Here is a 27,189-nt window from a genome sequence, read left to right on the forward strand (position 1 = left end):
TGTAGTGAAAAAAACCTGGATATGATTTTCATCATTCGGATACATGGATGGTGAAAGGAGCTCTAGGTGGATATCATTTTTCTACTGGTGTTAGTGCGGTAGAATCTTGCTTCTTGCTATTTATTTGTTTTGATAAATAAACTCTTGTAGGGCAATTGTTTGCTGCTCCTGGGTCGAGAGCTTCAGATATGTACAATGACACCTGGACATGGTGTAATGTATCGCTCTGTTTTAATATGATCATTAAATGAAGTTTGATGAATTCTGTAGCACAATATGCATCACTCCTAGAATGTTATATCTTGTTTGCTTTTATTCAAAGATGTTAAAACTGTCATTGTAAATTGAAATGTGTACAAGTATAGGCATCCGGTTGAAAAAGAATTTAAGATTCTGTAGTTAATGAATTTTTCATTATGAAGCAGTTAATAAGAGAAATATGCTGTGTATCATTGTATGAGGTATAATGTTTCTTCAAATCCTATATTGATGATTATGATATAATATTATCTGATATACTTGTATGATTATATGAGATAATCATTAGATTGGCAATCGTGGTAGTGATGTATATTCCTGGTTAATACTTCTTTATGACCAGAAAGTGCTTATGAGCTGGAAATCTACATTGTTCAGTCAGGTTGCCCTTTTTAAAGCTTTCGTTTTTTTGCGTTTTTTTTTAAGTTTGTTTGTGTTTGTGTGTAAATGAATGATTTCTTCTAAGTTAAATATGGCAATAAATATAGATAGGATGATAATGTATTTAGAAAATTGGCAATTTTTGTTTCTTTTTCCCCAGTAAGTTTTAGATATGTGAAACTGTGTTATCCATGAATAAGCAGAATTATAATATGTACACCTCTCCCTGTTTTCACAAAGTTGCAAGTCCTAATATCAATCTTTTTAATGCATATTGACCTTGGTTTTTGTTTGGACTAAAAAAAAGGTCTACTCCTAAAAGTCTACTCCATTCATTATCCTTGGTTAATTTGAATTGTGATGCTATTATTATAGTTACAGATTATGCGTTGTCATAGTCAAATGTTCATGAGCCTCTACATGTATTAATGTTGTAAGTGAAAACTCACCAATCAAGCAAAATAAAAATGAGAACACTGCAATTGAAGTGAGAGGTGTTTTGCTCTCTACCACCACTTTGTGAAAAGGGAAGATTTGTGCATACATTTCATAGTACTAGAATCAGATAGCTCACTATATCTTGTTACAAATTGCCTTTCCATTCATTTATCTGTGATATGATACATTTTCAGCCATGAGAACTGTATAGTGTAGAAATAGCAGGTGGTTAAAATGACTGCATTCTGCAAGGTCATATTTTTTGCTATTGACTGCCTGTTCATAAGCTTGATATTTTTCACAACTTAACAGAAGTATCTGAGTGTAGTCTTATATTTCCCATTTCAGCATTCATAAACTGCAGTCTTAACCTGTGTAATGCATTTTAAAATCAGTATAACACCATCTTCCGTAGACCCTTGCCAGAGTTATCTCTTGCTTACGGCTTATGGGATAAGAATGCAAAGTGTGAAATTGACCTTCACAATCCACACTAATAAACTTTGTAAAATTTTGTGAACTCATATAATGAAGGTCACAAAGTAACGAAACCTATGAGAATGCCATCAACTAACTGCAGTCATCTCTGTTTTTAGGGAATAGCATTAGTGTACATGTTGAGAATAGAAATATGACTTTATTATTATTGATCATGTAATATTGAAAGAGTGTACGTGGATGAATTTGTTTCAAACATTTGTCTGTGGCAATGGGTTATTCTTGTGACATCACAATTTAAAATTACTCCTGGAATGTCTTTCAGTTTGTTGCATTAGTATGCCTGTAGCTCTTTGCTGTTACTATAATAAAAGTTGCAGAATGACATGTCAGTGCTGATGAGCTTTATGAAATGTTTCCCCATGGCCCTGTAATATAAAGCTTAATGGTTTATCATAGGGTTCATCTTTACCATTGAATGTATTGATCAGTGGCGGACCATGACCCCGAGGAGACAAAGCATTGGGGGGGGGCACTGCATTGTTCACAAACAATGCAGTGCCCCCCCCCATGCTTTGTCTCCTCCGGGTCACGGTCCGCTACTGGTATTGATCACTATATGCAATCAGTTGTACAAATCATCTTTATGATCGATTTCGAGGCTTCGTATCACGGTTCATGGTTGTGTGTTTTGATAGGCAAGGAAACCAATGTAATTTCATTATTTGCAAACAGTCTATCAGAGTACTAAAATCAAAATGCTGTTGAAATCGATATAAATACTAGTGATTTGTGTGACTAGTGGCTGTCCATTGGTGGACCACCATTGAAATTGGTTTAAAGTAGTAGACATTTGTGAATATGGGCCATAGTAATTTCATTTTTTTTAAGGGGGATGGTATTATAGGAAAATGAAACCCTTGAAAGAAGTAGAATTCATATCAAAGTGATGAATCAAAGAAACAGATCAATAAAGTTTGGGAAAGATTGAATGAATGACAACAAAGTTCTGAGCATTTCAATATTGAGATCACGAATTAAATCGCCAATGCGACAAAGATCGTGATGTCACGTACAATTTCCAGATTACTTCAGTACACATTTCACTTAAATTTTCTTTATGTGGTTTATCTCGAGATCGGGTTTTCTTTTTTATTAGATAATATGTGATAGAGGTTCTTCAACATTATTTCACAAGTGATCTGTTTGTAATATCAGAATGAGCACAAAATAGATGTTTTTGGGTATATTTCCAGTGTCCAAATTGCCAATGAGAGGATTTCCATGGTATTAGTGATCTTGACATTCAAATGCTCATCACTTCTTTATTGCTAGTAACCATTTTACTAAACCTGTCTTTGATTTTATCCTTTTATTTTCTGCTCTCACATAACCAAACTTGCTCCAAGGATTTCATTCTCCTTTGAATACTTAATACTAGTACTTTTGTGAAAGAAATGTGATGTTACAGAAAATCCATTACCATGTTCATTATGTTATTCATGCAGGTATTTTTATCTGAATGTCAACAACTTAATCATATATGTATAAATTCATGCACCTGTACAATAAAGATTCCAATTTCCATGTTGAATAAATATACCTATCATATCCTATAAAGCTAGTTGTACAATAATTTGTCTTTTTTGTGTATGGTGATGCATGTAATTGTATTTCCCAGGACATTGTTCCATGTTGTGTCAGAAGTGGTAGATTCAGAAGTCTGCTAGGGAAAGGAAATGATGTTTGCTCAGACCAATCTCTTTATTTTGGAATTATTCCCTTATTCATAACCCCATCCAATTGATTTGTTCATCTTTCTTTGTCATACTGGCAGAGGGGTGCGAATTCATTGCCCCCAAAACGAATGAATGAACAAATGAATAAATAAATAGATCAAAAATTATTCAAATAAAAAATTTGAATACTGTCTTTAAAAAAATCCGCTTGATATGTATAGAAGAGTGAAAAAGTGTAAATTCTACTCGTTGATATCGGTTTAAGAAAAACTCCCTATATTGTCTAATTTTTTGCCATAGAATAGATTCATCGATACCATGCATTTATGTCACTATTATAAGTGAGAATGGGAAATTCTGGAGAAGGGTGTGAGGAAAGAAGAAAGGATTGGATAGAGTTAGATACATTGAGAAAAAATGTGGAGAATATCCAGTAAAAAAAAAGATATCAAAGTCAGGAGGAAAAATATTGGGTTTAATAGGATTTCAAACATCGAGCGTAAACTCGAATTGCTCAGAGAGTAAAACTGCTGAAAGACCTCAGAAAGACCATTGAATTGTTTCATCTTCTGTTTTTCAGTAAACCTGCAATCATGGACCCTTCTACAACAAAATCTTTCACGATTCCTGACTGATTGCTCAGTACATTTGTCTTTGCTAGTCGAGTGCTTTTGCGATGATCTAGTTCTGATTGATCTTTCAAAGATTTCTAGCAGTATGTCCGATGATCTTCCAGTGATCTCGTATTGATCTTCTTAGTCTTTCAGTAAATATTCAGGGTTTTTTAAGGCCCTACAGGCACTGGCGTACCTAGGATTTTCCAAAAGGGGGGCAAATTTTTTGGAGGATATTTCGTCCGCGAAAAAAGTGACAAGCAAAAAAAAAAGTCTTCAACCGCAAATAAAGGATTTCTCTTACCACAAAAAGAAAATTGACAAGCAAAAAAAAAAGGTCTTCAGGTTCAAAAGAAGGGGCACACGTCTGTTTTCATTGCATTTTTACATTACAGATTATCAGATTATTCATATGGCTTCTCAAAAGGGGGAGGGATACGTGCCCTGCATGAGTTGTGACTCGCCGGGGGGGGGGGGCATTCTGCCTTAGGTACGCTAGTGCCTACAGGGTACTTGCTGAAAAAGTTGTTTTGGTAATATTGCTGTCTTTTACAAGACTAGTCGAAAATGATTATTGATTTGAATTTATTAACATCATTACATCATTGACAAACATCAATGTTTTGGATACATAATATACGTGATTTATAATATGATAATACAAGTTATATACACTTTAAGAAATAAATACATTAGGTGTCACCCTGTAATATAATTTACATGGCGTAGTTTCCTTCAGCAAGAAATTAATTATAGAATAGAGTTCTGCGTGTTTTATGAACGGTAATAATATCGTGAAGTCATGATTGAAATAATTTCAACATAAATTTACAAAGATAAAGTGAAAAGGAATGTAAAAATACTATTTTCTATAAAGAATCAAATTGTTTCCTTTATTATAACATTAGATATTATGTAACGTTTACATACGTATTTACTTTTGTTCTTTTCTATTACTAAAAATGATGTAGGCCTATTCTCTGCATGGTCTGTGCCGGGTATTTTGGTAAGGCCGGAGTCAGAATATTGAAATGACGTCATTTTACCCAGTTGTATAAAGTTACATGACCAAAACCTATCTGTTTTTAATACATTCTCCTTTCTTTTCATTTTCTTTTTTTCTTCCTTTTTTTCACTATTTGAAAAACCGTAGTGCGATCGCCCCCGCTCACCCCCCCCCCTTGTAGAGCTGCTAACTCTTTGCTAATGACTGAACCTGCTGAGTTGCCAAATTGGAGTACGAAGTTCAGTTATACTTCTAATATTTTGTTAATCTTCTTTTTTGTCTCAAGATTATCTCCTCATTCACGTGTTCTTCCGTCTGTTCTATGCCTCATGTGCTATCCAATAATCGAGATCACAGCTAACAACAAATCAACTTTCTTCGTTAACATTTCCTGTTAATGCTGGTCGACGATCACGATTGAATGAAAGTGAAGATATGGCTGCTGCGGCCGACCTCATCATCGATCTTCTTCGCTTCTTTTCCCTGTAAAAATTGTGAAATAAAAAAACAAACGTATATGATAGGCAACATGTCAGGGTCAAATTAGCAGCAAAGAAAGGTGTTAAAGGAATATGTTGATGTGATTATTCGTAGCAAAAGTTTGCTTTCAATCATGCTTGTGCTTGTATTGTTTTTGTGTGAAAATTTGAAGGGTAATTTGGATGCTGATAGGCCTGCAGCATCAGGTAGCCGTGGGCACGACATTGCATCTTAATGTCCATAGGCCTATTTCATAAAAATGAAGGAAATCCTCATTCCTAGTTGAAACTGCTTTTAGAACGCCGACGCAGCTTCTTATATGCGTACTTATACAGAAACTGTTGTTTCATGTATTTGAAAAGGATGTGTAGTAAAATAGCATGATGCTGAAACATACAGCATGCTACAATCAAGAAAATATATTCAGCGGTGATTTTACAAGGAACATGGAATATAAGTGTACCCCCCCTGATTTTGTAAAATTTCGCGAATGTTATTCCAAAATTCTAAAAGATATATTTCACAGCGGGGTCTAATGCACGGAAAAAACATAAAAGGCCCAAATATCATATACGCTGTTTGTTTATCGAGATTTAATATAAATAGCTGTAGAAAAATAATTGCTCACCGTTCCTTACGCCTTTCTGAAAACTTCCTCCTCATGTAGTACTCAATGATGATAGCCCCGGCTCCCGTAGCCGCTGCGATGAGAATAACATGAACTAACAAAGAAACGGAAACACATCAGAAAATCGAAAGTCTTTATTGATATAAAATTGTCAACTTCCTATATACACCAACATTTGCATTTTGTATTCTACAGACTGAAATTCGTCAAAATCAGAACATCAATAGGTTTTTGTAGCTGTTCATTTTTAATTCAAGAAAATTTCAAAGCAATTTGAGTTTCCTTGCAATGCCACCCCCCCCCCCCCCCCGTAGTGAATTCGCGTTCTAGCGGCCACTATTTTACGATGAGAGAGCTGTTTTCGCATGAATTGTACTTTTTGGGACAACGTCATGCTTTGCAACATTGAGGTTCTGTGCGTCGAAGTTTATGTTGAGGTTCAGACACATCATCATTCTTGATAATTGGAATACAGGAAATATTGGCATAAAACAGCTAACTCCTTTGAAATTGTCTCAATCAAAACACAATTGCAATATATACGACTTTTGACAACCTGGTCAAGTATGATTAACTTTCGGCTCATAAAATGCAAACTGTAGATTTTTGTTTGCTTTTTAAACAAATATCCACAAATATCTTTCTTGTACAAGTGAAACAATTCCCTCAATATTTAATTACAATTAACGTATTCTGAATTTATAGCTTTCAAACTGGTTAAAATTAAGTCTTAAACGACAGTTACACAATAACACCTTCTAAATACGTGCAAAATTATGACAAATTTTCGGCACATAAAATGAAAAGGTTTAAATTTCCTATTTTTTCGGCACCCACATTTGATATTACTTTCGACGAAAATTTCTTTTACCAGTGAAACCTGCCCCAAACATTAGAAAGGGCGAGTTACATTGAACAGTCGTGAAAATGCTTTTGAAGTTAAGGGAATAAAATATGATCACTTCCGAATGTCTGGTAAAGTGTGACGGATTTTCAACACATAAAATGGAAGTGCTGGGATTTTCCTTTTTTCCCAACAACAGCATCGATATCATTTTCAAACAGACTTTTTGTACCAGGGAAACCTTCCCTGAACATTACAAAGCAATAGTTGTGAGAACTTACTTGGATTGACACATTCTGAATAATCGCACTGAGGTTGTTCTAGTGTTTCTCTCATCAGCTCATCTGGAGGTATGGCTACTACTCTTTCCACACAGAAATGCTCAACACCTCTTGTATTGCACGTCAAAGTGTTAGCCGCCATCCCGATTGGAAAAGAATAAGAGTTGAAGTCTGCAAAGCCGTAAGCATATGCCACGAATGGGAAGTAGTGATGGTGACATGAGATTGTGTGAATTCCATTGTCAACTGGTAAACGAGCAATGCAGTAACGGCTGCTACCAATCTGATGATACAAGACTCGACCCATCAGTGTAGTTATCTGCAAACATTCATAAAGTGAAAGTGTTACATTCTTTAGGTAGGGACGTTACATCATTCAAGAAGTCGGATTGTCAGACGGTTGATTGTCTTCGGCAGCAATGTCATCACTATAATTATCGTCATCATCATCATTATCATAATAATTGTCATCATCACCACTATCATCATCATCATCATCACCACCATCATCATAACCACCACCACCATAATCATCGTCATCATCATCATCATCATCACCATCATCATCATTACCATCACAACCACATCATGATAATCATCATCATCATCATCACTATCAATCATCACCATGTCCATCACTATCATAACCACCATCACCAACATCATCATCATGTCATCATCACCATCATTATCAATATCATCACCAACATCAACAGAATCACCATCGTGATCCTCATCAGCTTCATCACCATTATCATCATCATCATCATCACCATCACCGTTATCCTCATTATTTTATCAATCATAAAATAAAGCCTGGTGCAATAGGCTGGCGCAAAATCCAATCCAGTACCACCATTTAATAGATGTAAACACCAAACTTGAGATCCCCCCCCCCAAAAAAAAAGGTATGAAGGTTAGATACCTTTTCATTTCCAATTGTAGCATTCTCCAGAGCAAAGCATTCCCCGAGGATGGTGATGAAGCTCCTGACAACATCTCCGTCTCGCGTCACATTGTATGTGATGAACCTCGCAGAGTGGACTCCTTGATCTAGAGGAGGTACTATAGTCATGGTAGGGTCTCCCTTTGAATCTGATTCAAACCCTTTGGCATACGCGACCAACAGACATGGCATTGATGCGTGGATATATAACGATTCCATCAGAGTTGTTTCAAACTCCATGAAACCGCCTGCAGAGAGCGTTCTGTTCCTACCATCTGAAAAGTCAACCCGAGTGTTTGGTCTAGCTGCTATGAGGCGAAAGACGGTGGATGATGCCCGTCCCATGAACGCAGAAGCAATAAACGATCTCCCTAGCTTATTAAATGGAGGAAGCTGCTCTACAAGATGATCACATGACGTTATATCACCGGGAACAAAGGCGCAACGACACCCAGTCAAAACCGAGATTGGTTTGTTAGATTCTATCCGAGAACCGGTTGGGTCTGTCTTACCATTCAGGTGAACTGTTTGGTATTTCTTCAAGTTAAATCGAAGTTTTTCACCTCGATTCAAATTAATGTTTGTATGCCTCCAGGAATTCGATAAAGTGATCGTCACTTCGGTGTTGTCTTCGATGGCTGCAATACTAATCTGGGACTCGGTCCAAGGGCGGTAAGACGCTACAATGTATTCGTTTCCGATGGTTGATACAGGAAGAGCAGTGAAGCCATCCATTGATCTAGGATGCGCGTCATTGATACCATAGACACATATATCTACAGATGAATTCACAACCACTGCATAACCACCGATCCCATCATATGACTCAGTTGGTATCACTGATGGTGGCAGAGTAATAACAGAAGTGCCTTCTTTTCTCACCAATGCGGAACGACTTATGCCAAGACCGGGTACCTCGATGCCGACTATTGCCCATTGCGGGGATTGGTTGACGATTAAGAGATGAGCGTCATGAGTATTGTCATAATTCCGTGCAAAAGTGAAAACGAATAGTCGGCCAGATATGGAAAAGGCACCTGGAAATAAAAAAATAGAAACATTATGACATTGAAGGAAAAGAGAGAGGATGTTGAATGTCGGAATCGACCCTCGAGAACTTTTAAATATCTTCTTCAAATGCACTCATAAACCAAATCCAAATAAAGCCTTTTTTGGAGGGTTTTAGCCTTATTCTAGTTCAAACAGCCATGTAGATTTTTTTCACAAATGTGCAAACATTTCATACAACCTTATAAAAAAAAGATTTATTTTAGTGAATCATCTTCGGAGAGAAAAATCTTGGCATACAGCTTTCTTCATGTCTACAGTATTGTACCCTTGAAACTAGAATGTCGCCACCTACCATATCTAGCATTCAAGACAGGGATGCTTTCTCAAAAAGTGTTTTTAAAATAGTAGCAGATAGCCATGACTCTTTGCATTACAGTCTTTGTCCACGGGATTTTGGCATATTTCACAATATTGTAATATGAATGGTGCAATAACATACCTTATAACATGCATTATGACAGATGTATGACAATGTAAGTGTAATATTTGAAAACGGTTGCGAAAATGCAATTAATAATTGTAGTATACATTTATTTACCGGTCCAGTTATGTCAAAGTTTCCCTATTTTGATTGTCGATATTAAGTGCTTTAGAATGCTTGTTAGTCTTTGTCCTGGGAGCGTTTCATGAAAGGGCGGTAGAATGGTTTGTCCGACAAAGTGTATGTAGTCGACAAAGAACATAGTAACAGTCCCTGTTCTTTTCAGTCAATCAAAGCCAAATTGTAACGGTTAAGATTAGACAAATTGCCAGATTACAAATGATGATGTTTGTTAGGTCAGATCCACCTTGGCCACTACAATGCTATCACCCGGTGTCATTATCAAAGAATGTGGGTGTAAAGTGAGGCAAGACATTTTAAGATGGGCTGGGATTTTTTTTTTGTATTTTTGCATAACGACAGGCGACAGGCAAGATCACTTGTCCTGTGCCCCGTAATATAAAGGCTAGCGATTGATTATTAGCTGCTGATTTGTAAGATTAATCATACGAAATTGTCAATACAATCAGTCCTAGAAATCAGCCCCAAAACACAAATCAATCATTATTTCTTTTTCTTTTCTTTTTTTTTTGCAAATCTATAGCTCATGCTGGAATGGATTTGGGTTTTAAGAAGTGAAAACCATCGTCAATTTATCGACGTTCTTGTGAAAACATTCTGCTCATCAGTCATTCCAATAGACATTTCGGTGCTCTATCTGAGACCTTGATAAATAAATATGAATCTTGATGCATAGTATACAGTCGTGACAGGGAGATGGAAGACATGACTGTTGGGCTTTTAGAATATTGTAAAATAGTATAACATTTTTTTAAAGTCCCCCCTCGTACCAGAATGCACTGGAGCCGTCCATGACCTTTTTATGAGATGTGCTCAAACATGGACATGACAATATATCTCTTCAATTCATCAAATGAACATAAATTTCCTTTTGCGCAGTAAAAAACCGCGAACATTATAAATCAACTTTAGTGTGCTCAAAGATCGATGAATGTTTGGAGGCAATCAATGAAATGCGGTTGTTTCATTATCTGTAAGAACTATTTTGTGTCTTATGCTTACATGTGCATGATTAATGGTGTGTGGGAGGGGAGATTATTCGAGGACAATGTTTAACTGAATAAAAAAAAGATTTAAGAATTATTCAAGAATGCTTCAACCGCTAATGTGTAAAAGGGTGGAAAATGTACCTTATAATCTTGTCAATAACAAAGCTCAACTCCGAGAACAACTTAAATACTATTATGATGTGGTAATGAATGAATAATTTTTCCAAACAATGGATTCGATCGTAAATTATTCAAGATGTATTTGCCAATTTCAAGACGGGAGCCCCTAATTATTTTTGTTTAATCACCAAAGGATCATACCTGGCTTTAAGCTCTGAATTACTCATGAGGGGAGACTACCTGGCCACCTTTTATCACATTCTTGTTTTTCGATCACGTCTCACGAGGGCCAAGCCGATGTGTGCTTCGAATCACGGTGAAAGTACTATTGGTCGTAACCTATATTTCTTATTAGTCTACCATCCACAACACTTTGTTGTACCATAGAGCTAGCTCCATGGTTGTACGACTCTTTCTCTTGTCGCTCTGGCATTAAGGAGTCTTTGTTATGATACTATCATGTCCATAATTGTGGATTCATGTCTTAATAGGGCTAAATGACTTCTTCAACAACAAAGTTGATGACGAGGACAAAGTGATTGAGGAAATATTATTAGTGAAAGTAAAAGAGTAAATAACAACAATAACAGAGTAAATAAGAACGATAACACAGTAAATAATAACAATAATAATAAAGATGATGATAACTAAGATTAAACTATAAAACAAAAAATGAAAGCAATAATGATAATGCTGTGAATAATAATGACCATAAACATTTGAATTATGATATTAATAACAACGATGATGGTAATCATCATAATAACAATAATATAAATGGCCTCTTTTTTTCTTAATGAAATAAATGAAAACTTAACTTCAATACTCAGGGAATAAAATAAACAGCATAGTGATTTTTAGCGACATGTATTTACTAATAATACTTGTGACTGGTATTCTCAATGGCTAACATATTTGTGCTTTAGAGAAGAGCTAAATGAAAACTAATCCACATCAATCATTTGATGAAGGATAATTGATTTCTATACAGACAACGAAAAATATGATATATTGTCTGTGAATCGGTCCTTCTTTTGCATGTGAAAGCCTGTCTTACTTGCAATTCCTTGAATAATTAGGATTTATTCAATTCATCCCGTTTGTGGAAGTCATTCAAGATGCCTTGATTTGGGCTAAGGATACGGTTCCTAATGAAATCCTTATACTGTTGACAGATCTACTCGGTGATATGCTTGGTGAAACTCTTGAGTACCCAGTTCTAGGAGGGCACCACTGACGTATCTCAGGGGTGGTAATGGTGGGCCGGAGAGGGGAAATTTGCCATCATGCTCACATAACATAAGGGGCTCTTGGGACAACAATTGGTAAATAGAATCATGGTATATGTTAAAATATTTAACATTTTTATTACATCCCAACAAATCAATCAAGGCTTGGATATGCAAATTTGGGGTATTTTTCTGTGATCCCCAGGATTATCTGAATAAAAAAGAAGAACTGAAAATTACAACCCAATATTGCAGGAATTCGCCAAAACCAATTGCTTATTGGCGAAAGTTAGTTTTCATTTCCTTTTTTCTATTAAACAAAGCTTCATATTAAATACGATTGCATGCCTGGGAAAATTTTACATCAGTTTACTCCTAAGAATGTCTTTTAGAGACCGACTTCTCGAGTATTATCCTTTCTCTATAATGGCTACCGTGTTGTATCTGCATAAATACACTGTATGCATCTTTTTAGGAATAGATATATGATAATCTAGAGAAGAATGAAACAAGTCATCAAAATCAAGAAAAGAGTACAAATCAACTCGTAAAGGTACACCCGTAGACTGCACATGATACTTTTTAAATTTGCTACTTTTAAAAATAGTGTAGATGTACATCGAAATGTCAGATAAAACAGTATTGTTTGAATAGAATCTTCAGTGGAGAGTAAGTAATGAAACCAGGGACACCTTTCTGTCATTTTATTTCATGATATGTGGGAATAATGGATAAGTCATAGAAGCTTGTTCTTCTATGGATGGACTCCCTTATAGGTGGGGTTGTAGACAGGGGCTTTTTTCCCCTCGTTGCGTCGTATCTTATTTGCCAATATTATAATTTTCTCCGTTTATTCGTGAATTTCCTTATTTTGCTTATCACGACACTGATCCCGCTTCCAAAATACCTGTAACAATATGTGTTAAGTGAAAAACGCAACTTGAGATTTGCGACGAAAACTTCTTGAACTGGAGTATGTTTGGGGAAAAAACAGCCTGCTATTCGCTCACGCAGAAAAACCCCTTCCCAGCTTTGAAAATCGTCCCGCAACCGCTAAAATATGCTACTCATTTTCAATGACACACCATTTTTGGTTTGAAGAAGGTTTATAGGTTGTGTAACTGTAGCACAATCATTGAATAATCATTGATACAACAAAAGCATGAAAGACCAGGGCCCCGTTGCATAAAAGTTACCATTATGGTAACTTCGTCATCCAATGGTAACTACTATGGAAACAATGGTAAACAGCCAATCAGAATCAAGGATTCCTTGCAAGTTACCATTGCATGGCAATATTCACCATAATGGTAACTTCTATGCAACGGGGCCCAGGGGTTGCGCCTACAGTAGCTGATTTACTTTTCACCTCGACAATACACCACCATGCAGGAATTAGCGGAATTATTCATGAATGTCTCGCTAAACCATTCTGAGGCTTTGACGGTACCTCGCATTTCAGCTTATTAATCAATTTTCTTATTTTGTTGTTTGAATTCGTACGGCTTTCACGCGGCATGTCTCCTATTCATAAGGTGGTCATCTGGATGAATATTTTAAAGGGTCTATATCAAGAGACTCGCTACTTCTCAGCTGCGCTAATAGTAATTTGGGGTGAACATCACGTTCTCTCGCGTCTTCGTGTGAAGCATTAAGAAGTAGGACTTGTCAAGGGACTTCACACCCAATACCCATCGCTAGCCACCATGGTTGCTGTCAAAGTCAACATGGTTATGATATAATAGGCAAACAGTGGAGTAATGTAGAGATCCATCTTTCAGTATCATTCCAGGGAATTAAACACAACAGGTATTCTCGTAAATTTTCTTATTATATCCAGTGTTTAATGCAACTAAACTGGAAAATCCCGTGTGTTTTGATTTTTCTTTAACTGACCATTATAAAAAAAATAATACTTTATCATTAAACTTAATGATGAAAATAGAGTATAATCGTACTTTCGGGTATAACACTTATTACTTATTTAACTAGAAGTCTCTAAGCGGCCCATTCTCTTATTTCTTAGGAGTGACAGTTCACTCGGAATAGTGCCAGTAGGAGTTAACTCTGTTTGTAGTCAAAGTGATTCGCTTTCGAGTTACTGATGCCAAACCCTACCGAGACAATGACATTCGGATTCTGAGTGCTTTTAACTCGAAATAGAGTTGATTTACAGCATGGTTAGTGAATATGAGTCACAGAAGCAAAGAGTGTATTCAAAAAGCAACATATTAACCTGGCTTTAGAAGAGCTGATGTTACGCACTCCAAGGAATAAAACTTGGTATAATTTTGATATATAGCAGCACAATGTGAATACAACCTCATGGCTAGGATATGAAGCCTCCATTCATATCAATTAGTCGTATAATAATTTTTACATAGATTAGTTGTCCTCCAATGCATCAATTGCAAATGTAATATTATTTTTAATTAATTTTTCGTTGTTGCTGCAAACACGCATTGAATTAAAACAAGGGCCATTGTGGGCGAGTTAATGTTCCATTTGTAGAAGATAGAGGATGTGCGTTCTTTTGTGCGGTCCTTCCATACCATATACGTCTACGAAAAGCTGTGACGTCAGGATATCAGACTGACGAACTTTAGGGGTTGCAAAGTAACCTTTATATACCAGTTATCCATGAAATGCCACCCAGAACCAAAATTATAATAATACTTTATCAAGGTGGCAAATTTGGTTAAAGAATTCCAAATTTGTTTATTAGGGGCCAATCTTGGTAGAGGAAAGTAATATCAAAATATTTTCTTCAGCTCTATGCCCCCCCCCCCCCGCTAGATTCAAGGATGACTTCACCGCCTATATGAACGTGGTTATTACATCTGTCATGTTTATTGAGGGATCGAGGCAATGGCTATCAGACGTAGAGTAGCTTTTCAGTTTTACCGACCATCTACAATGATCCATCTTGCCTATTGGACTTGAGAGCTCATTCTGCAACGGGAATTACATTTGTCTTTCTCAATGCTTTGTCCTTAAAAGGAACGAGGGATATTGAGAAGGAAAGAAGTGAAGGGATGGAAAGAGACGATGGGAGGTGAGGAGAGAGAGGATAGATGGGACTAGGAGGAAGAGAGCGAGAGGGTGAGAGAGATAGAGGGGGATGAGGGATATGTGCTAGATAGCGATAGAAGGAAATAGATGGAGAGACAGAGGAGAGAGAGAGAGTGAGATCAGACAGATGAAAGAGGAGGAGAAAGGGATTTAGACAAATAAGAATAAAAGGTAAGGGAGAAGAAGAAAATAAAAACAAGCAAGAGAGAGAGAGAAAGAAAGATCGTGGTAAAAAAATAAAAGGTTGTCGAGAGATGGTTTCCAGACAGACCTGCACATAAATATACATTATATCTTTGACATTTCCAGCTTTCTGCCAGCTTTTTCATGATACCTAAAATTCACTGTGTAATGTAATGAAACCATATATCAAATTAGTGTTCTCTAGTATGACCCTCGCTTCTGTATAGGACTAGAATTGGAGAAAATGAACTGGAGTGTACGAATAAATGAGAAAAAAAGTCCCATCATCCTCGTAGAGGACATAATTTTGATTACAAATTTATACTCGGTATAGCATCATTATTTCCTTCATAATATTATTGGACCCCCCTGCCAAAGAATCTTGTTCATCATTAAAAAAATAACCCCCAAAAGAGGCGGTTATGGAAAAGAGACAAAGAAAGAACTTTGGAAATTAAAAGCGGAATTGGGGGAAGAGCACAGAAGAAAAGTACATGAAGTACAGGAGGGGTGAGTGAGTGTGTATACATATTTTAGGGTGGTGGTGTATGTGTGTGGGGATAAGAGAGTGCGTGTGGGGGAGGGATAGAGGTGTGCACGTATGTGCCTGTGTTTGAATGACAGACAGAGAGAGAGATGGTGAGGGTGTGTGTGTGTGTGTAATGAGAGTAATTTAGTCGTATATGTGAAGAGGGAGGGGGTGTGTGGGTGCGGGTGTATGTATGAGGGTGCGGTGTGGGTTGGAGAAAGAAAACGGGGTATGTCACGTGAGAGTGTATGCGCAAGTGACTGACGTTTTAGAAAGCAACGAGAGACAGAAGGACAAACGGAAGAGGGGATAGTTGGAAAGGATGTGGGATATAAAGTTGATCGCAAAGGTAGCATGTCACAGTGAGTACGTAGACTGTCAGGTTAGCGGTTGTATAAGATGAAGATGAATGCTTTCGATCTGGCTTAGATGTTGTATCATCCGTTTACTTTCATGTGCTTTATCATCATGCAAGTTCAATGGACTGCCAGTTGCACTTTATACTATGTTATAAAGAAAGACATCTTCAGGCTATTTTCCCCCGTCAGTTAATGTTTTATTTTGAGGTCTACCACATTACCCCTTGCTTCAGATCACTTTATTTGACTAATTTGCATTCTAGCTGCTTCGTCTTCTTCCCCCATCAGCGTCAATCATTATTTATTTTTCCTTTTGCTAAAGATTGTTTTCATCCAAACAGCAAACTAACCACGGTCCAAAAGCACCAAAGTTTCAATTGATTTTATAACTTCTTTATGAGTTAATGCAGAATAGCGTCAATAAATTTTGTGGTTACAAAATATAAGCGGGGAGCCGCAGTGTATCTCTTATTTCTTCAATCTTTTAAATCTTTACGGTATTACAAATAGGCCTATTATCAAAAGAAAATATATTCAGAAGGAATAAAGCAGCTTACTGTTTGTTTTGATTTGATTTTCTTCGTTTCTGTTTTTTTTTTTGGGGGGGGTCAGTTTGGATCATGTCAATCATGCTTGCCCTAAAGGAAATATTATATAAATGTAATGCGGGTTATCAATATCTACCATAATAAGCATTGTTTGCATAAAACAATGGTGCACCAAAAACTCACTATCGTTACGTAAAGTATCATTCAATATGAGACCTGTTTTGTTTTTAATTAAAGCTTATATATACAATTAAATTAGAATATCCACATATCAGAATAAGGCTACGATCGCGAACGAATGGAAATAATCAAAATAAACTGTGAAGATCTAAAGAGGCAGAGAAAGATAGTTACTAATTACTACTTATACCAAAAGTCAGTTTACAGTAGTTTACCATCTACGTTAGATATACATACCATTAACTATACACACAGTGGCGTAGACAGGTGTTTTTACCAGGGGGATGATTTCATAATAAACCATTATGCATCTATATGTTACGCATGTATGTGTGTGGTGTGTGTGTGTGTGTGTGTCTGTCTGTCTGGGTATGAAGGTTCCGTGGCCGAGTGGTCTAAGGCGCCTGGCTATACATGGAAAGTCCGGGGTTCGATCCCCGGCCGCGACACTTACACTAGTAAGAAAGGCAATTGATCGAGAATGCTTTTATCCTGCATTCAAATAAATGGAAATGCATTATTCGTAATTAGGTGTGTACACTTGTTTTGTGTGTATGGGTGGGGGGGGTTAAGAAAAAAAGTGTGTATGTGGGCGCACGTGCGAGGTTGGGTTTGTAAGGTTGTGTTTGTATAGTAATTGTAAATGAATAAATATATGGGTCTGTGCAATGATAAATTGTTAGAGAACATTTTGACACTTTGAACATGAAAATCTGATTTTGTGTTAGATTTTGACATGATATTCAGTAAATCAAATCACACTTCATCGTTTTTGCTTTCCTTTTCTTTCTGTCCTTTTTTTGAGGGGGGTGAAATTTTATTTTGCATTTTCCCTTATCTGTCTATACCACTGACTGCACTGACAAAGTTAGTTTTTGCACGCTTTTGTTCTATTAAAGCTTAAGATGCACATTATTGTTATTCGATGGGGGGAGGGAACGGTTAATGAAATCCAATCATCAAGAGCACGGGCTACAGACCTGAGTGAGCGATTGGGATAGTAGACACCACGCATACACCAATACACATTATTTTGTGGGCCTACTGTACTTTTATTTTGTTTGTTTTTTGTGCTTTTTCACCATCATGTTTTTGACATTATGTTTTTTTTTGTCAAACTTTATAGTTCGTTGAAAATATAGTTTACAGCAGTTTACTACCTTAGATATCCAGGTTTTTGGCATACGGGTTGGCATATTACAGTGTAGATCAGACGGCACGGTATTAACTAAAGCTAATCAAATTTAGGATCTTCATACTTAGAATGTTGCTTTCTGATTGGTGAAAAATGAATCACGTGATAAATCAAGCACAAGTCGTGTTTCATATTTTCACTGAAGTCACAACAAACATCGTAATTAAAGTATATTGCCCTGTGCACTATCTTTGGCATAAGTGCGTTGTACTGTGTAATATCTTGCGTAAAAGTTTGTTTGCATTGAAAACGTAACCTTCGAATTCAGATTTCTTTCCCTTTTTAATGCGGAAGATATTCAACCTCTCAGCATGAATTATTATTTGCTTTATTTTAATTCGGGGAAGTTGCAGTCGTTATCACACTTAAAAAATTATTGGGTAAAAGTGCTTCGTGAGGGCTATAATGTGTCAACCAACATTGGGAATTTCTTTGGGGAATTTTTATTTATACAGTGTGATGAAATTTTGCCCATTCTAAAGTAATTGCTGCTTATTTTTTAACCTTACTGGACAATATGCTTCCCGCATTGGGTAAAATAATGGCCCTAATTGGTTGGACACATAATTACCCTCGGGTGATAAAAAATTTACCCAATATTTTTTTTACAGTGCATCTTTATCATGCGAATGTAAAATTTGTTTGTATTCTCCCTACCCATTCCCGATCTTAACTGCCTGCGTTAACGCAGCTTAGTCAGTTCTGATATGAAGCTTCACATTTGATTCTTGGGCAAGACAACTTGAAAGTGACTTCATTATTTTTCCTCCACAGAAGTAAAATAGATTTACATGAAGCACACTTCGTTATTTCTCTTTTTTCCTTTCATTGTTTTCCGACTTTTTTTTATTTCAATACTTGAAAAATCATTTGGAGCGGTCGTCCTTGCCCGTCGAGCCACGACGCGTCGTCCCTGATAATGTACTTTCACAATCATAGTTTAAATTAAGCAAAATATAAATTGACATAAATGAGCTTTAAAACTTTGCTTTTGTTTTACGACTTTTCCCTGCTTTCCAACATAAATCTCATTACTTATTTTTTACTTTGTTAGATAATGTCTTCCATTAAATGAAAGTATATTTTATATAATGTAATTTTCATTTATATGGCGTCATCACATCAAGCCATTGCAAAATATCTTACAAAACATTGCAATCTCCTTCAATCAAAGATCAACCGACACATATCACAGAAATTGTCTCGATTTTTATTGATATTCTGACTTTGGTTTTAGAGGAGTGATATATTTATATTGAAATGAAAATGAAACTCACAGATTGTAGATGACTCACATCTTTTTATAATTTAACCCGAATGTTCTCAACTTAAAAAAATATTTCGTATTTGTTATCTACTCTTTCTTCTTTTTATTTGTAAATACCAACTACCGCCTCAAGCTGTCAAGTCATGTCCTTGGCATAAAGGAGCAGGGTGATGTCCAGTCACATCGACAAACCTGCTTCTGACCGATCAAAATTATTACGCTAATTTCAATGGCATACCTTAGATCGGTTTGAAATCGGATTCATTGATGTGACTGAGAAATCAAAGAGAGACTCTTTACAATTCAATTCCGTTGCTTAGTGCCAACCGGGGGAATATGCATGATCGCCCTGAGCACCGTTTCAAAATTCCTGTTTTATAAAGACAGGAGAAAACTCAAATTGAAAGATTTGACTCTTTATATAGATAAAAGGGTAATGGAATACAAATTATATGCCCTCGCCTAAATTACGAAAGTTTATCAAATTTGCCTTCAAACTTTCCCAAATTTGTGTATCATATTACTGTGATTTCTCATTTCAAAATTAGATTGTCCTCCTGATTTTCTCACATGTTTCTTGATTTCTTTTATATTGTATTTTATCCGTCATTTCAATATTAAAAAATATTAAGAAATATTTCTCCATAAATTTATATTTCATTTGTCATCATATCCACATTTCAAGGAATTTTCTTTTTTTTTATTTGTTTGATATACAGCAAATATCATAATCGTATTAATGTTTGTTTATCGGCTTCAAATGTCTAAATGAAATTATTATAGGAATAAAAACTAAAATATAAAACTATCAAAGATTGAAAACTGTATATATTTTTTCAGTTTAATGAGACAAATATGAAATTAATATTTACTTTCAACGATGGTAGTGAATGGCAGTCATAGTGTATAGAGAAAGGGAAAAGCGAAATAAATGTGATAAAGGCGTTATATAACATTCGTGAAAATTGGAAGAAGGATGATGATTAGGTAAAATAACGGCACAAGGCTGTTTGCATTATCAGAATTGTTGTTTAAAAACCCAATGAATACATGATCCCTTTCAGGCGTTAGCGAATGTTTTACCAACATGTTTCACAGTGTATAAAATTTTATTGGGCCTACAAAGGGAATGTTTTGTTTGCATTAATGCTTAATTTACTGTAATGATTTGATTTTAGCTTAAAATCTGATCCTCGGAATAAAGATAAGAATATATGTATGAATAAATTGTTAATAAAACAATAATCAAATTAATGATCAATATATTCACATAATCTACATTTCATTCTGTTGCATGGTATACTCATACTGTAAACGTTAATGATAGGATAATACATAATTTGCTTTTACCATTGTGTTGTACAAAGGGTCTTTTTAGCTTTTAGTCTTTAGCTTGAAAATTAACAAATACCATAGTATTATACAAAAACTGTAGTGTTTATGCCGTACATAATTATCCAATATGTTAAATTGCCTTATTAAAGTTAGAATATTTTTTAGTAGTTGGACTACAGCTATTACCACTATTACTAATATCAGTTTTGTTTATAACAATAGCAATACAAATAAAAAAATGGAATGATAGATAGAACAATATATGACAAAAACAATAACAATTATTTAATGATGAATGATGGTAATAATAACAATTACCATTATGATCATCATCATTATCATCATTTTCAACATTTTCATAAAATTAATAGTAATGTTAATATTAATTACAATAATAATAATATCATTAATAATATAAATTATAATAACAACGCTAATTCTATTTATTACAATAAATAATGATAATAATTTGAAAAATTGGTGATTATGGTGATAATAGAACAACAAAAATGTTTTATTTATGATCGAAACGGATTTATATCCACGTGTCATCGCAACGCGAAAAGAAGAGAGCAGGTTTTAGGTGATAATGTTCGGTGTGAGGGACATATGTTGAAGCTGTACATCATTTTGATATGAGAGTATGACATTCGATAGGTAAACATTCCAGTAGACGGTAATGGAGAACGGGTGCTAACCATCGCCCTAGGATGTAATTGCATTAGGCTTTTAGCATATCACCGAGATTAAGGGGAGCAGAGGGTCGGGTTGTACTGTAAAGGGAGGGGGTGGGGTAAAGAGGGATTGAAGAGAGATAGATAAGGAAATAAAATGGGGGCTCTGAAAGAAAGTAAGAATGGTTTTGGGGAATGAAGATAAGGGGAATGAAGATAAGGAAAATGACGGGAAGATGGTGAATAAGAAGAGATAGTGTGAGAGGTTTAAGTGTGCTCAGTCACACCTGGGGAGTGACTCCCAGTTCGACCAACGCTATTACGTTATTTCTAATGACATGCCACCGCTCGGTTTGACGTCTCTATCCTTGGTGTGACAGAAGCATCGGGAGAATGGTCAAGATAAGGGATGGTCGTTAGCGGCAGGGTTGATGAGGAATGGGAGTGGAGGATTGGGCGTGAGTGTTGAGGGAAGAGGGTTATATAAGGGATGATGAGCATGTGAGGAGGAGGAGGGCAGCCAGTGTAGGGTGTTGGATAGAAGAAGGTGTGGAATAGGGTAGAGGAGGAGAATGTGAAAGAACATAAGAGACACGAGAGGAGTTAGGAAGAGGAAATATGTCAGGGTACGTCAAGGTGAGGAGAGGGTGTGGAAGAGGGAGTGGGAGAGTGCTTTAAGTTGAGGACGGGATGTATAAGAATTTAATTAACATGATAAATAAGAGGAGAGGCAGTGGAGTAGTTTCCTAGAAATGGTCAGGAAAGTGTGTGCCTAAACGTTTAGGTGGGATTTGGAAAGGTTTTTCAAGTTTGAGGATGGGGAGGGTGGTTTTACAAGATTAGAAGAGGATGTGGAAGAGGGTTGTAAAAAGGTTAAAAAGAGGGATGTCAAGCCTGTAGATGATTCCTTTTCGGTAAACGTTGTCAAAATTATATTTGTTTCTCTTAGACAAAAAACTATCGACCGTGGAAGGTGATAAATTATGAAGGTTTATCGGGGTGAAGAGAGGGTAACTTGGAAGGGTTGAACAGATCAACAAGAGTAACGATGATAAGGAATAAGAATTTGCGATAGAGAGAGAGAGACGGGGGTGATACGGTGAAATTGGACTGACTGGACGAGCGATGGATGGAAGGGGAGTTTCATTGAACAGATTTGACAAATTTTGGTCTACAGGGAAAGGATGAAACAAAATAAGGATTTTTGAATATATGATGCTGCAGACTGAATGGTGTTGGCTCCCTATCACCGAGATGAAATTAGTCCTCCGGACACAAGATGCCATATTGATTTCCCTACTCCTTTAAGAAGAATTAGAATTTATATCATCACATGACCACAACATCACATTTAGTTTTAGCAGATTAGTAATGGAATTTTGCCCTTAAATGAGCTAATAAAAATGGAAACAACAACAGCTCCTTATATGAATTGTGATATTTTTCATTAAAAAATACTGAAAGTGGTTTTTCTTTGCGGGAATTTAAAAAAAAGGTACATTATTTTCATACTCGTTTTCTAAGAAAATGTTTTTTTGATTCATAATGATGTTCCATTGTAAAATTGGAATTTATTCAACATGATATCATAGAGAGATGCTGGCATATCTTTAAAAATTTGAAACTCGTCTTGATGGATTTTCATCATGCCTTCACCAATACTTTTCTGTGGTTTTCTGTTTTTAAGAAAAACAACTTTTCACTCACAAGTGTAGGCACATTGATACCCATCAATGTAACAAAATCCCATCAAATGTCTTGGCACAAAGCTGGTAAATAATTCCTTGAAAATGCATGCATTCACACCAACCGTACCCGGAACTGGAATTAAAACCTTATTCCTGTATTCTCTCTATACTACTGCCTTTAAGTGAATAAACAAAGAAATTTGAATATTTTTTTGTTTTAACATTTCTGTTAAATCACATCATCACCAACATTAAAGGGGTATGCTGATTTGAACAGATATAGTACAATCACAACTCTAAAACAAAACACTGACATTCTATCAATATTGGACAATGTATCACAAAGTTGTGGCATTTTAAAGTTTTGCATTATTTCGGTGAGTCTATTATGCATTTATAAAAATGCAATGAACAAGCTTATGATGTCACATCCTACTTATTCTTTTGTATGTTATGATAAAAATATTGTATAGATTCACTTATTTTCTTAGAAGAATGAAACAATGTCTTGACTACTGATTTTATGTGTAAGAAAATCATTGCTCCATCGTATTTAGTTACACGGGAGACATATCATACACACATGTATAGAAATATCATATAATTATGATTTCATGTCATCATCATCATAATCATCTGGTATACAAGAGTTATGTGGTCCTGTAGCTTTCCCGATCATCGACTATAGGCAGATAATAATATCATAAGGAGAAATATGGAGGCGACACCATATTCAGCCCACCTATTCATGAAGGTGTGCATGGGTTAACACAAATATCGCTAAAATTTATAATTTAATAATTTCGTTATTTGCTATCAGCTTTGGTGAAGTTTCCAACATTTTGCTCAGCAAATTTTACTCTATTTATTCATTTCCAAATATTTTCAACCCAGAGTTCCCCTTTAAGACTTGAGGAAATAACGATAGCAATCAGACATTTACATACTTGGCAAATCTTTATGCAGACCCATACAGAAATATTGGCGTTAAGTATTATTCGGAGGGTGAGGAACAGTATTTTAGATTGAATTTTCTAGATTGAATTCTGTCAGTGAAGATTCAAAGAACTGTAAATCGGATCAATGTAAAACATGTGCCCTTTTAAGCGCGTGGCTCTTGCAGAAGCATTGTAAAATATTCTAATGCACCTGTAAATTCTACTACCAATTCTGAAATAAATTATTTATTCTGAACGATGTTCAAATGTGATACTGGGCTGTGTCCACACGGGCGATGTTGACATCGCCCTATCGGAAAGAACTTGACCTGAATCCCACCCAACATCAGGACTCACTTAAGTAGGTACTACAGTAACTTGGAATCGTTTATTGATTACATCAAGACAATCTCCAAGCCTCACTTGGTGACGTAAAGTTGGAGACGTAATCCAAAAAAGATGTTCAGATGTTAATAACCTTAATGCTTAGTCACACCGTTGAAAGCTACTCCCGATCGACATTAAGCTATTACACTATTTCCTTGGTCAAAGATTGGTCGGTTTAAAGTCAGTTTCGTTTTTGTGGCTCTACAAGGAAGAACACTTTACTGATCAGTTGAAGCAAGGCGTGGTACGTTTCCCAAAATTTGTTTGCGCCGTCAATGTCACTCCACAAATCCAAAGTCACCTACCACATAACCCTACAAAACAATAGCAATGTTAATTGACAAAGGTTCGAAGGCAGCCCGATCAAATTGGTTTTCATGCTATTGAACTGTCTAACAGAATATTTCCTTGTTTACCTAAAAATAGCCTTTGTCATGTTTGTTCAATCTAGTTGCCAGCTTAGAATCATAAACAGACCATTTGCTGTTTTCCCCGTCATATCATGAACACCTTTGATTAGTTGACCTGATGTACTGAATTGATCGGATATCACATTGATCTTTTATTCATATCTTACTTATTTAACTAAACAATGAAAATCTTGTGATAATTTTTTGTTTATCTTATGTACCGTATTTGTCGCTTTATTGTCTTGTGCTTTTGTAATATTCGACATTATGCTTATTCCTTATGATTTCAATCTTTTATAATGTAAAAGCTTTTCGTAATTCAACTCTGTGCTGCGATGGAAGTTTTTATCTCAATATTTGAATTGAATTTAATTGAACGAGCTATGTCAATGCTTAATGCACTTCTACTTCAAATCATAACTCTACACTACTAACAAGAATTGGTAAAAACAAACAAGTTGTTGATGACTGTGTTTCCGACCGAAAAATAATACATTAGTTCAAATGTTTCAAAATTTTATTGATGTTGACCATGTTTTGATTAGACATAACCATTCACGAACGGATCGATTATTTTGGCATTTTCTATCTGTACAATGTTTTTAGAGATTATCCTTAAAGAATACAATTCCTTTATTCCATTCTCCGATAATGTGTCATATCACTCTTCAATTGAAATAGATGCATGGCATATTATCCCAGTGAGGAGTCCCTGTCCAATCTGGGTCAGTGATTGTACTCTCGTTGATTGAATACAATAAATACCCCCCAGCAGCGATGGGAAATCTTTACTAGAGGCCCAGCTTATATCGTTCCTTAAATATCGTTCATTATTTATCAAGTTATAGTCGGGACGGGTACTTTAATGACTTGGTCAGCAACGGCCCATTGCACATAGCTGTTAGAGGTCTTAGTTGATTGAATATACACCCGAAGGTTTGATACAGGCATGCTGTTTTAATGGCGTGGGCTCTTGAAATTGTCTTTACGAATAACCAATGTGAAAATTATTACGACCGTCTAATCAGACTGGATACACTCTTTACTAAACCTTGTATTTGAGACAAGAGAAACCTATTGTTAATAGCGCGGGTTTGGAAATCTTTTTTTTATATATATACATTAAGTGATATTTCATCAAATATTCCAGGCGAAGATATATTACCAAGCTTATCCTAATAACCTCGCAAATGATAGCCAAACAAAGGGTGCTTTGGTGATTTTTAACTCAACATTTTTTGAGCTGTTCATGACATATGAAAGATGTCAAAGAAAAAAAATATTTTTTTCTATTTAGATGACAATAAGATGTGATAATAAGATGTGCATTATCGCGCTACATTCTTTTAAAATGAACATGTGATTCTACGCGGAACACAACTTTAAGAGCATACATTTCCTCTTTACTAGAATTTCTTCTAAACTACAATTTGTTCTAACGACTATTGTCTTCTTCTTCTCCTCCTTCTTTTCTTCTTCTTCTTCTTCTCCTTCTTCTCCTCCTAGTTTCAAGGAGGAGAGCGCATGTAGCCACACCCATTCCATTACCAATCTCATTTTCACATGACTCTGCTAATGAATGTAGCCATTATCATAACAGTATGCCACGTACCTCTGTCAGACGTCCCATTAACCAGACAATGATAAATCAATTCAAGTTTAAAACTGTCACACCAGAACCCATGTTAAGACAGAAAAGGGAGTCGATTTCATCGTTATAACCGAACTGCACAAATTAAGAGAACCCTATATTGGCTGTTTTATAGTACTCTGCACTTAATGATGCTTTCCAATTATTAAACGCATTATGTTTATTATACGCCGAGAAATAATATACATAAAGAAAGACATACAAGACAGTTCTTACTTTAAACATTTTAACTTCTCTACCTAATAATGATGAATGATGATGATGATGATGATGATGATGTTGATGATGATGATAATAATAATGATAATGATAAAAAGATAATATTATTAATAATGATAATAGTTACCAATCAGTAATAATAATAATTGAAATAACAAAATTAATAATATATTGGACTTTTAAAGCGCCAAATCCATTATAGAGTGATCAAGACGCTATTCTAACGAAGATTCGTCTATCTATCTGTCTAAAGCATGAACATTATTGCATTATATGGATTATGTTTATTATACCCTGCAAAATAATATACATGTAGAAAGATATACAAGACAATTCTTACTTCAAACAGTTTAACTTCTCTACCTAACAATGATAATGATAATGATAATAATAATAATATCAATGATAATGATGATGATCATGATAATGGTAATAATAATAATAATAATGATAATAATTGTAATAATATTGATAATAATAATAATAATAATAATGCTCTATTTAACGCTCTTAGAGAATAAATAAATCAA

General features: G+C 35.5%; 1 protein-coding gene across 1 annotated transcript; it reads right to left on the minus strand.

Annotated features, from left to right (window-relative positions):
• Positions 1-5,159: 5,159 nt before the first annotated feature.
• Positions 5,160-9,291, minus strand: LOC121409611. The gene is made up of 4 exons (XM_041601519.1): positions 8,033-9,291; positions 7,108-7,426; positions 5,983-6,076; positions 5,160-5,357 (listed from the first exon to the last, which is right to left on the minus strand). Exons 1-4 carry the CDS (start codon positions 8,786-8,788, stop codon positions 5,243-5,245), a joined length of 1,284 nt encoding a protein of 427 aa, XP_041457453.1. The 5' UTR covers positions 8,789-9,291; the 3' UTR covers positions 5,160-5,242.
• Positions 9,292-27,189: the final 17,898 nt, after the last annotated feature.

This window comes from Lytechinus variegatus, chromosome 2 (assembly GCF_018143015.1).
Source record: "Lytechinus variegatus isolate NC3 chromosome 2, Lvar_3.0, whole genome shotgun sequence".
Classification (NCBI taxonomy): domain Eukaryota; kingdom Metazoa; phylum Echinodermata; class Echinoidea; order Temnopleuroida; family Toxopneustidae; genus Lytechinus; species Lytechinus variegatus.

Bases quoted from the DNA above. Each gene is read 5' to 3' on its own strand.
- LOC121409611 (XM_041601519.1), bottom strand. From the start codon at position 8,788: ATGGATGGCTTCACTGCTCTTCCTGTATCAACCATCGGAAACGAATAC. The intron at 7,427-8,032 runs GTATCTAACCTT...GAATGTTTGCAG, and splicing joins CTACAATTGGAAATGAAAAG to ATAACTACACTGATGGGTCG. The intron at 5,358-5,982 runs GTGAGCAATTAT...CAATTTTTACAG, and splicing joins TCAGAAAGGCGTAAGGAACG to GGAAAAGAAGCGAAGAAGAT.